General features: G+C 32.3%; 1 protein-coding gene across 2 annotated transcripts in view; it reads left to right on the top strand.

Moving 5' to 3' along the window:
• The window catches only part of LOC134720584 (enoyl-CoA delta isomerase 2-like), a 25,573-nt gene extending 12,764 nt beyond the window's left edge, over positions 1-12,809 (top strand). For both annotated transcript variants that reach the window (XM_063582919.1, XM_063582920.1), the window contains exons 6-10: positions 3,220-3,322; positions 4,202-4,322; positions 5,152-5,241; positions 6,055-6,198; positions 12,605-12,809. In XM_063582919.1, coding sequence (XP_063438989.1) covers positions 3,220-3,322; positions 4,202-4,322; positions 5,152-5,241; positions 6,055-6,198; positions 12,605-12,763 — 617 coding nt within the window. In that variant the 3' untranslated portion in view covers positions 12,764-12,809. The remainder of the gene's footprint in view (positions 1-3,219; positions 3,323-4,201; positions 4,323-5,151; positions 5,242-6,054; positions 6,199-12,604) is intronic.

The following is a 12,809-nucleotide window of genomic DNA, read 5'->3' as shown; positions in this document are numbered from 1 at the left end:
GTTTCCCTGTGATGAGAGTTGTAACTAAGAACTTTAACAATGGAAATTTAAAACTGAATAGATTTTTCAGTCCACACTTTCTAAAGAAAACCCAAGAGAAAACAAATCTGGAATTCCACTGGAATCCCGCCTGGAATTTTGATGGGATTCCAAGTGGGATCCCACCTTATTCCACCGGGATAAAATTTCGGGAATCCCGTCAAAAGTCCGGGAATTACGATTTAAATCCCATTTGAAATATACTGGAATGCCACTGGGATATTGTGGGAATTCAATTGGGATCCCACTGGGATAAAATTTCGGGATTCCCGCTAAATAAGCGGGATCCCAATGTAAATGTACTGGGATAAAATTTCGGGATTCCCGTAAAAGAAGCGGGATCCCGATGTAAATCCCAGTGGAAATATACTGGGATTCCCGGAAAAAAGAGGGATCCCAAAAATAAATACCAGCAGGATATACATGCACCAATTCAAATTGCACTGCCACTGGGATTCCTGGGTTATTTATGCAAAAGGATACATGTCATGTTTTCCTTTCTGTTAATTAATTTGCTGTCTCTGTACTTCCAACTAGAATTGCTGAGTAAATTATGGTAACTGGAATATCTGCATGCAATCTGTTTCGTTGGCAGCTCCATTTAAAAAGATCAGTATATCCCCTAAAAGTATCAAAAAAATCCACAAAGAATCATTTGTTCAATACGTTTTGAAGCAACAAATTCAATAGAAATATTATTGCATGTTAATATTTATAGAATACAGTAGATTGGAAGCTAGTCCAAATAATTATGAAGTCTTGGAAGGTTATTTTAATTTTTTTGCAAATTAATTACCTTCCCCCTTTTTTATCCCCTGATAATAAATAACTGGCGACTTATTATTTTCACCAAATAAACATACACACAACTGAATTAAATTTTGACATACCTACTATTTATGCCTGTTATGTGACAAGTTAACAAGTTTATTCATTGTAAATATGTTAAAAATAAATATATTTTCAGTTTATGCTTTCAGACTTTCTGATGTTGATTTGCTCAGATAAAAACCATACAAATCATAGTTCCTCAATAAATTATTTTTATAATCATTATGCACATATACACATGTTAAATTAAATTATTAATGCACTTATCTGAAAACATCTTCATCTTCGTCCTGTCCATAATTCAGCGTAAACAAATTTTGATGACGTTTTTACCAGTACACAAACGTCGACGTGACAATCTGGCCCCAAAGTATATCGGCCAAGTTGATCTGTCTCCGTAACGGTATTATAAATAAATTAAGGGTATCGCATAAAAGTATTAATTACTGGCCAGTTTTTACTAAATATAAGAAAAGAATACTTTAGAAATCGGCACCTGGTGCATGCGGATAAGATAGTGGCTGCATTATTTAGGACAGTATTTTCTTGGGTCGAACTGTTCAGCACAATTGAAAACAAAGCACGTGGTCATCATTTTTTTTTTACAGTTTACATAAGTTGAGAAACCAACGTTTCACGACGTCAGTCATTATCTTATCATTGATGCCTGACGACAACTAAATAGAAACGCACTTATGAGAACTTGGGGAACATTAGAAACGCCCAAGCTTGTCTGGCAAAACACCCGTTGACATTTCCTCGGACGCCCTCCAGTATAATTTTTATCGCGAAAATCTCGGCATTTTTCTGACTTATAAATATCTGTCAAACTGAATATTAAGTGACACTTAAATGTGATTGGCTTCACCTGACAGCTTTGGTGTCATACACATTGTTAATTAACACCAATAACCTATACTTGATGTTATTAGAGACATATGTATACACAAACAAAACACTTGCATATTTTCAACAACATAAATTAAGTATGGTTCATACAATTTCCCGTTTTAACTAGACTGGGATCCCAGCATCAGACAGTTTTCCCGATTGGGATCCCGGCTTTAAACAGTCCGATTGGGATCCCAGTGTCCGATGTTTATCCCGTTTCATCTAGACTGGAATCCCGGCTTCAGACAGTTATCCCGAATGGGATCCCAGTTTCAGATATTTATCCCGAATGGGATCCCGCCTCCAGATGCTTATCCTGGCTTATCACGACAATTTCACCGGGATTGCATTGGGATCCCGATCGATCCCGTTTTCGTTTTCTCTTGGGAAAACTTTAAAATCCAAGAGTACTGTCACAAAAAAATGGAAAATGGCCCTAGCCTGCAGTTCAGTGGTACACAATCAAGATTTCAAAAAATATTTTAGTTGTTGTGAAATGACAGAATTCAGTTGAGTTTTAGATAATTAGCTATCAACTTTAATCAAATGTTTAGATTTAGAAGATGCAGATCACTTCCATTGGTCCAAATTGAATCCTAAGCTAAGGAAATGAAATTACATAAACAACAATTGATTTCAATATTGTCAACCTTTCTACATGTTCTAGCGGTTCTCTTTTTCATTCTTCATATGTAAACTATCAAAAGATACCCCCCCCCCCCCCCCCCCTTTCCAAAAACATAATAAAATAGAAACAAGGGCCGTCTTTCCCCTCAGAGCTATTCAGCTCTTTGATTTTAATTTTAGTTTCTTGTGTACAACTTGGAAATTAGTATGACGTTCATTATCACTGAACTAGTATATATTTGTTATGGGGCCAGCTGAAGGACGCCTCCGGGTGTGGGAATTTCTCGCTACATTGAAGACCTGTTGGTGACCTTCTGCTGTTGTTTTTTTATTTGGTCAGGTTGTTGTCTCTTTGACACATTCCCCATTTCCATTCTCAATTTTATGTTTCTCCCGTCTTTATTGGTAAATACTGGATACTTATATCTGAAATTTTTTTGTGATACCATGAAAAAAGATGACCGATGTCTGATGATGCACAAATAAACAACACACCTTTTTGTTTATCAGTGAATACGTTTGTCTAAATATATAAAAATCTTTAGACTGGAGAAAATGATTCTAACACAGAATTGTACAATATAATGTTTATCTTCTCTCAACAGTTAAATTTCAAAAGTTTTGTAAGCGGCTTATGTGAAATTGTTACCTAACTGTCTTGAGATGGGAAATATGGTATTATTCTTGATGCAGTGGTAAAATTATTTTTGTCTAAATCAGTATGCATTTATAAGATGTGTTTCCTACCATTTTGGTAGATCTTGATAAACCACACATTTATTATATTTTGTCTTGTATGAATTAATAGATTGATTATACTTTATGTTGCAGGTGCCGGTGATTATTATTGTAGCGGTAATGATTTGAGTAACTTCATGAATATCCCAGCAGATGGAATTGGAGCTATGGCCAAGCAAGGAGGAGACATATTGGAGTAGGTTTGGATTTGAGAATTTGGCAGCTTGGTTTATTGATGTGGAATATCCTTCCTTGTAGTTGGAAACTCATTTAGCAATGTAAAATGTAAAAGTAATACATGTACTTTAAACCAACAAAATTCAAGAGTGATCTGTTTAAAAAACCTTGAATTTTTGAAAAAGTAAGGATTTTCTTATCCCAGGCATAGATTACCTTAGCCGTATTTGGCACAACTTTTTGGAATTTTGGATCCTCAATGCTCTTCAACATTTTGCTTGTTTGGCTTTATTAATATTTTGATGAGTCTTGTGTAGACAAAACGCGCATCTGGCTTTCTAAATTATAATTCTGGTACCTTTGATAACTATATACTATTATCGAGACTTTTGCAAGTAGAAAAATATAGTGAATATGAATTGTCAGGAATGTATTAGACATTTAATTTTCCTTATTTAACTACATATAGCAAATTTGAGAATTGGAAATGGGCTAGAAGGGGCTAAACACAAAATAAATAAACTCATCATAGATACCAGGACTAATTTTAGTATATACGTCACACGCTCGTTTCGTCTACAAAAGACTCACCAGTGACGCTCGAATTCAAAAAAGTTTAAAAGACCAAATAAAGTAGGAAGTTGAAGAGCATTGAGGACTAAAATTCCTAAAAGTTTTGCCAAATACAGCTAAGGTAATCTATGCCTGAGGTAGAAAAGCCTTAGTATTTCAAAAAAATTAAAAATTTGTAAACAGTAAATTTATAATTATAACCATATCAATGACAATTCATGTCAGCACAATAAAGTATCCTCGGCAATAAGTTGGTTAACAGTAACTTTTTTATGCAGAAGTTATGTTAAAGTTAGTAAATCATGTATATTCATGTTTTTTTCAGGAAATTTGTGAATGCCTTTATAGATTTCCCTAAGCCATTAATTGGACTTATCAATGGCCCAGCCGTTGGTGTTTCTGTTACTGTCTTGGGACTTTTTGATGTTGTTTATGCTTCAGATAAGGTACGACTATATGAGAATAGAAAGTATAGGGTGTGAAGATTTATTTTATTGATCTCACAAATTAGTTTACCAGTTAGATTTTACAAATTCCTTATTTTCTATACGACCTGAAAAAAATTTGCATTTGTATATTGGTAGCAACAAAATGAAAAATAAGGGGGGCAATTTGCATAGTGTATTGCACAAAAGCAAAGAATTTAGCATAAATTCTAACCATATAACCAATTTTAAGTTCTTCTAAGTCATACTGTGTCAGAAACCTGTTGTATGTCAAATATTTGATTAAAATCCAAATTCAGACCTGTATCAAGGGTGAACATTGTTTCCATTTTTGCCCCCACGGTTCAGGGTTAGACCTCTACTGTCGTATTCAGCTGTGCTTGATGAAGCAAATTTTTTCTGTTTATGAAGTATATATGGAATTTGTTGTAAATGCTATTTGGTGAAATTGGGCTCATCAATTTTGAAAAAACTTTAAATTGTTCAAAAATCACTAATTTGAAGAAAATCCTACCAAAATACATGTCAAAATTTACTAAACAACATATGAACATTTGCTTTTTATGCAGTTGTATCTTTGCCTCACTTAAAAAAATGATAGGAGCTATAGTCCCTTGTTGACTTGTGAGTTTTCTTTAGTTTGATAATAAATGGTCCATGTATTCTGTTTATTTCAAATCAAAACACAATAAAATCTTCTTTGAAATAACTTCACACTAAACAAAGCTAACACAAACTCACAGTACTTAGTTAAAAATCTATTTGATAATAATTTTAACTAAAAATTTACAAGCAAGGAAATACAACTGGTTATGTATTACAATTTTAGGCCACATTTCACACTCCATTCTCACAGCTAGGACAATCACCAGAGGGCTGTTCATCCTATGTATTCCCAAAGTTAATGGGAACAGCTAAGGTAAGCATGTGTACATGAAAGATGTGAAATTTTAGTCACAAATTCTTAGGAACAACATGTAAGCATCTATTACTGCTAATTCATTTCCAGTTTCATTGTTCATCAGCATTCTATTGATATGTTCTGCCACAAAATTGCAATTTTGTTTTAACACAAATATAAAATGTTATACAAATCCATATTTTACAACTTTGTTTCATGAGGGGAGATAATCCATAAAAGTTTTATAGAACGTCTGTGGTAGATTTAAACTTCTTTTACTGGAAGTTTTATTAATGAAATAAAACTTTTACCTTGGTAAAAGATAAAATTAATTATCTATTAAATTATAAATAACACAGTAATTTGTTTTATATATATTCACTGTTGATTTTTGCCACACAGAACAGAATATGCCCACAAATTGCTAGATAACAAAAATCTTGAAAAATACTTAATAGCTTATACTTAAAAGTTAAAGACAGTGAATACAGGTAAAATACAGGAAAATTGAGTTATGTTAGTGGATTAATTTTAGTCCATCCGTTGACTTCTTTTTTTAACCAAGAAACCAAGATGTTTAAATGAAATAGAAAAGGCCACCAGCAGATGTTAAAGCTTTCATTGAAACTGATGGGGAAATTATATTTGATTCTTTATACAAAAAAAAGATGAGGTAGAATGAAATCTAGCCAGTTTTGTATCTTTGGTCTGACAGATGAAGTCCGATTCGGTCTTAACTATATAATTTTATTTTGAAAAAATGTTTTGTTATTATATATTAAAAATTGTGATATAGGAATCTCAGTAATGAACATTTTGTTCTATTTTCAGGCTAGTGAAATGTTATTATTTAACAAGAAGATAACTGCTCATGAGGCATGTGATAGAAATCTTGTGAGTGAAGTTTTCCCTAATGATGTATTCCAGAAAGAAACAGAAGCAAGAGTACAGCAGTATGCAAAGCTGCCAAAAATAGTAAGTTATATAGACATTAAGGACATATGATACAGTTACAGGGGAGGTAATGACATTTTCTAACCTGAATTTTTATTTTCGCGACGTCAAACTATTACTTATTGGGAAAGGATTTGGTTTTCAACTGATTTTTATCATTCAAACTTATCTAGCTTAAAAATGAGTTCATGGACCCCTCTTTTTTAAAATGCTATTTGGTTTGATTATGTAAGAAGATAATGTGTGTCAATTTTCATTTTAAATTAGATAAATATACAGCAAAAAAGTTGTTTTTTTCTACATTCCTGAACATTTGATAAATATGAGTTATTTGAAAAAAAAATTGCACAAATTTAAAGAACATTTATATAAAACAGAATTTACAAATTAACAAAAAACAGCTTGTGTTTATCTTTTTAAAAAACAAAAAAAGTTATGTATTTCTGTCAAAAGGAACGTCCACCAATCCGAAATTTAGATCAAATATACAAAATTTGGACCTCATTTTAGTAAAAAATTAGCACATGAAGGTATATTTTTAGCTCACCTGGCCCGAAGGGCCAAGTGAGCTTTTCTCATCACTTGGCGTCCGTCGTCGTCGTCCGTCGTCGTTAACTTTTACAAAAATCTTCTCCTCTGAAACTACTGGGCCAAATCAAACCAAACTTGGCCACAATCATCATTGGGGTATCTAGTTTAAAAAATGTGTGGCGTGACCCGGTCAACCAACCAAGATGGCCGCCACGGCTAAAAATAGAACATAGGGGTAAAATGCAGTTTTTGGCTTATAACTCAAAAACCAAAGCATTTAGAGCAAATCTGACATGGGGTAAAAATGTTTATCAGGTCAAGATCTATCTGCTCTAAAATTTTCAGATGAATCGGTCAATCGGTTGTTGGGTTGCTGCCCCTGAATTGGTAATTTTGAAGAAATTTTGCTGTTTTTGGTTATTATCTTGAATATTATTATAGTTAGAGATAAACTGTAAACAGCAATAATGTTCAGCAAAGTAAGATCTACAAATAAGTCAACATGACCAAAATGGTCAGTTGACCCCTTTAGGAGTTATTGCCCTTTATAGTCAATTTTTAACAATTTTTCGTTAATTAAAGTAATCTTTTACAAAAATCTTCTCCTCTGAAACTACTTGGCCAAATTAATCCAAACTTGGCCACAATCATCTTTGGGGTATCTAGTTTAAAAAATGTGTGGAGTGACCTGGTCAACCAACCAAGATGGCCGCCAAGGCTAAAAATAGAACAAAGGGGTAAAATGCAGTTTTTGGCTTATAACTCAAAAACCAAAGCATTTTGAGGAAATCTGACATGGGATAAAAATGTTTATCAGGTCAAGATCTATCTGCCCTAAAATTTTCAGATGAATCGGTCAATCGGTTGTTGGGTTGCTGCCCCTGAATTGGTAATTTTGAGGAAATTTTGCTGTTTTTGGTTATTATCTTGAATATTATTATAGATAGAGATAAATTGTAAACAGCAATAATGTTCAGCAAAGTAAGATCTACAAATAAGTCAACATGACCAAAATGGTCAGTTGACTCCTTTAGAAGTTATTGCCCTTTATAGTCAATCTTTAACCATTTTTCATAAATCTAAGTAATCTTTTACAAAATCTCCACTGAAACTACTAGGCCACAATCATCTTTGGGGTATCTAGTTTGAAAAATGTGTCCGATGACCTGGCCATTCAACCAAGATGGGCGCCACGTCTAAAAATAGAACATGGGGGTAAAATGCAGTTTTTTGCTTATAACTATGAAACCAAAGCATCTAGAGCAAATCTGACAAAGAAGTTAAATTGTTAATCAAGTCAATATCTATCTGCCCTGAATTTTTCAGATGAATTGGACAACTGGTTGTTGGGTTGCTGCCCTCCAATTGGTAATTTTTAAAGAAATTTTGCTGTTTTTGGTTATCTTGAATACTATTATAGATAGCGATAAACTGTGAACAGCAATAATGTTCAGCAAAGTAAGATCTACAAATAAGTCAACATGACCTAAATGGTCAATTGACCCCTTAAGGAGTTATTGCCCTTTATAGTCAATTTTTAACAATTTTCATTAATTTGGTAAATTTATGTAAATTTTTACCAAATATAGTTCTCTGTTACTAATGGGCAAAGTTCATGATAGATATAATTGTAAGAAGCAAAATCGTTCAGTAAAGTAAGAACTTCAAACACATCACCATCACCAAAATACAATTTTGTCATGAATCCATTTGTGTCCTTTGTTTAATAAAATTATGCACATAGACCAAGGTGAGCGACACAGGCTCTTTAGAGCCTCTAGTTTATTTTATATTTGATTTAATCAGGCAAAAAATAGATCAGGCAAAAAATAGCCATTATGCAAAAAGGGGGCTCAAGGGTATAAATCATTTTTTTTTTTTTTTTTTTTTTCTATATTAAAATGAACTTTATCATATACTTAATAGAAAATTGAAATAAAAGAATGGGGTCACCGTTCATTTAAGCTCACAATCTGCCTCCAAAAGAGGCATACATTTTTGTTAAGTCCTTTTTTTCTGTGGAACTAATAGAAGAAATAGTGGTAATATCAAAATTAAATAAGAACTTAATTACAGAAATCGTTTGAATTTTACAATTATTTAGTTTCTGTACAGCATATTTGAAAACAATTATAAAAGATATAGGTCGCCGATGACTTAAAAAAGATATTTCAATTTGAATGCCTAAAAATTGCATTTTTTGCATCAAAGGGAGATAATTTGGAGCCTTTTCAATGATATAAATGTAGTTGAGGGGGTATCAAGTTTTATCCTTGTCCATCTGTAGGTCTGTATGTATGTCTGTCCCAAAATTGGTTTCCATTTTCTAACTTTATTTTAATCTTTCCTCACCCAAATGTTTTGACACTTATACACAATGCATATTACTACAAAACACAGATCAAGTTTGATTTTTGGTGGTGTCACTTTTGCTGTTTTTGAGTTATGCTCCTTTACAATGTGAAAAATTGCTGATTTTTTTGTTTCCATTCTCTATTAAACTAAAGCTTGCTTCAACCACATGTTATGAAACTTAAACACAATACTTATTACCACAAAACACAGATCAAAGAGTAGGGGCATTAAGGCCTACTTTTGGCCCAAGAAAATAAAATGTTTGATATAAACCATTTCAAATTGGCACATAATGTTTAGAAATGCAGAAGGTCAAGAAATTAAAATGAAAAACATAAAGATTTTTAATCTGATGACGTCACAATTATGTCATAATATGTGCTGTTTTCACAAAAACAATGAAAAATACAGAATTTATGCAGTTTTTAAAGCAATTGCTTTCATGCCGTCGCGTATGGCCATCTTTGTGACCCAGATCAGAGACTCCGCCCAGATCAAGCCATAGTATTTTGTTAAACAGGCTCCTGGTCTGTCATTCTTAAACACCTGTGTATGTTTTCTAATGCAATACGTAGCTTGAAACTTTTGAAAAACGTTAGTGGATTTAAGAAGTTTCAGCATACGTTCTTGTAGATGTATTTTTGTATTTAGGGGGACAACCGTTTGACTATCAAAAAACATAGACGTCCGAGTGAAAAAAATGCATTTTTATACTTGCGATTCCGTTTTCCGTTCGTACGATGTTTCAACAAAATATGGAATCATTTCAGTTGTTGATTTAGTATTGAAAATTTGACTGAATTATCTTTTATAATATACGGTTTTATATGTTTAATTGGTGTTCTTTTAAGAAAGAGGTCAGGTGCTCTTGTTCATTCATAAAATTGTCGTTCATTCATAAATTTATCGTAAAATCAAAATCACTACACAGGTTATCAGGTTATACGTAGTGTCAAATGATTACCTGTAATCTAAAAATAGACAAAGTTAACTGACCTATTTTGTTGATTTGTTTGCGCAAATAATTTAGAGGAACGAAACCCTTGTTAAAAACACACAACAATAAGTTTGTTTTCCTTTTTTGCCATAACTCCGTAAGATTTATCGATCACCTTACTAATGAAATGGACCCGTCCAAACGTGATAGATGCCAAGTCCAGATGAAGAGATATTTACAATTTGGAATTTTCTAGTTTCATAGATTAAAAAAGTACATCCTTTTTGGATATCATATTCAAAACTGGGTATGCATGACAAATGATGAAACCATTATCCTAGTCTTTCCAATGAACGAGTCTACTACGTTTGTTGACCCTCTACGGTCCACCGTGTTTGCAATTTTATTTCACATGAATTCGAAATATTGAAGATCATTTTCACAATGTTTCCTGAAAATTGGATAAATATCAAAGCAACTTAGAGCTGTTTGTTCTTGTTCGTATAATGACGATTTAATGTCATGTTTGTCTGTGATGGCCCCTCTTTTCGGGATTGCACGATAATTATAGTTATCTCGTACCCCATGAGGATCACACATATCAACTGAGCAATAATGTTTGGGACTTAGTTTTTAAGAAATGATGACAAAGTAACATTATGAAAATATTTTTAGTCAGCTGAAATATATATTTATTTTTTACATGTTTATGCCTTGTAAAATATTTTGTTTCTTTCCCGTTTTTCAAAATTTGCGTCTGGAAAGTTGAAATGTTTTAACTGAAGTGTTAAATTTAAATTAATTATGAAAATTAAATCAATAAAGGACATTATTGTCCAGTTACAAACACTACTAGGGGATAATCCATAATAATTTCTCTTGGAGTTATATGTTTCAGCACATGTATATTTGACCCCAACTTTAGCCTGGTAAACGTCTCCTTGTGAAATATAAAACATATTAAAAATGACTTTCTGCTAAAGTCTTTAATTGATATAAAGTTAAAACCTTCTTAATTCTCACTAGAAAACACTCCTGTCATGTTTAATTCTTAAATATATGTGGATGAAAAAAAAGTCCCCAAAACATAAACATGGCAGCAATTGCTTTTACAGCCTTTCAGGCTTTGATTTCTCTTTATTTCCATTGTGTAAACATCCTGCGCAGCCGAGAAACTCAAAAATAATTTAACAGAAGCTTTATTGTAACTAATGGCAAAATCCCACCAAATATAAAGTTGTTTCTTGGGTGCGCACATACTTTTTCAATCTTAAAAATTCTTAAAATTTGATGAAAAAACAGGGAAAATTACGAAATTAAAAAAAATATGCAAATTAGGTCATGATTCCTTGCCATGGTAACTTGTTTGATGTCAAATTTGTTTTGTTTTTCTTAGTACCTTATGTACCCTAGTCAAGTTTTCAGTAATTTAAGAATATTTATGATCAATTTTAAATTTGCATTAATTTTTGGGCCAAATAAGGGTCTTATTGCCCCTACTCCTTTGAATGGTGGTGGCGTCACTTTACTGTTTGAGAGTTATATCCCTTTACTAATGGAAAAATTGCTTAATTTTTTGTTTCTGTTCTTTAACTTTACTTTGTCTCAACCAAATGTTATGAAACTTATACAATACATAATGCTTATTACCACAAAATTTTGTATTTTGATGGGAACTTCTTATTATAGATCATTGATATATTGATAGAAAAACATATTAGTTTGACTACTACTATGAGGTATTGTCCCCCTAAGTTACGGTCCAGTGACTTTGGATTAACAAGCAATTTTAAATGTTAAGTTTTCTGCTGAAGTTTGTTTGATAGGATCTATTTGTGATAGAACAATGATGTTTTGTACTATCAGTTTTTGAACCATTTCTACGCCCTGCCTACATGGTTAAGCCAGGGGTGATTCCAGCCATTTTCAATTTTTCCCAACCTAGGACAAAGGGGGGAGGGGGTTCCAACTATATGTCCCCATTCAAATGCATTGGTCTTACAAAAAAAAAGGGGGGGTTCCAACCCCTGGAACCCTTCCCCTGGATCTACCACTGGTTAAGCGACTTTGAATTTATAAGCAATGTTGTTGTTCCTCAGATTGTCTTTTTCTGAATTTTATGCAAACAGGCGAGACATATCTTGTATCAACAGATTATTGAAAATTAGGATTATTACATTTAATTAGTATATTAAAGTTTATAAAACAACAATGTTACTGTTAAGCATGTAAACTTCATATGATATACAGTTTCAGATCCTTACACATGTTTACTTATAATATATATACGCTAAAAAAATGATAAGATGTTTTGTCTCAACGAAAATATCATAAAAATTGGCTTATTCTATTGACTGAATCAAGATTACCGTTAGACCATTAAACAATAAATAAGGCTCCTAGAATTATTGATTTTTGATTTAACTTTGTTTACTATTTTTTGTTCATCAAAATTACTACTTTAATCTTTATTCCTGTTTGATGAAATAAATTGGCTTTTTTAACCATGAACCCACCATTACTCATAATTATATAAACATAAAAAGATAGATTAAATTAAATTGTGTAAGCAGTTATAAAATAGCATTTACTTTTTGATTTCAGAGTTTACAAAAATGTAAATTAGTGTCAAGAGGACTGGAGAAAGAGAAATTATATCAAGTGAACAAACATGAATGTGTCATACTAATGGAACGATGGCAGTCAGATGAATGTATGAATGCTATAATGGGATTCTTCTCAAGTAAAGGCTCCAAACTGTGATTTATATACCTAACTTATTTATTAATAAAAATTATATTATAGATGT

Source organism: Mytilus trossulus, chromosome 6 (assembly GCF_036588685.1).
Source record: "Mytilus trossulus isolate FHL-02 chromosome 6, PNRI_Mtr1.1.1.hap1, whole genome shotgun sequence".
NCBI lineage: Eukaryota > Metazoa > Mollusca > Bivalvia > Mytilida > Mytilidae > Mytilus > Mytilus trossulus.
Note: the sequence above shows the minus strand (reverse complement) of the source record. Positions and strands in the feature narration are given on the sequence as shown.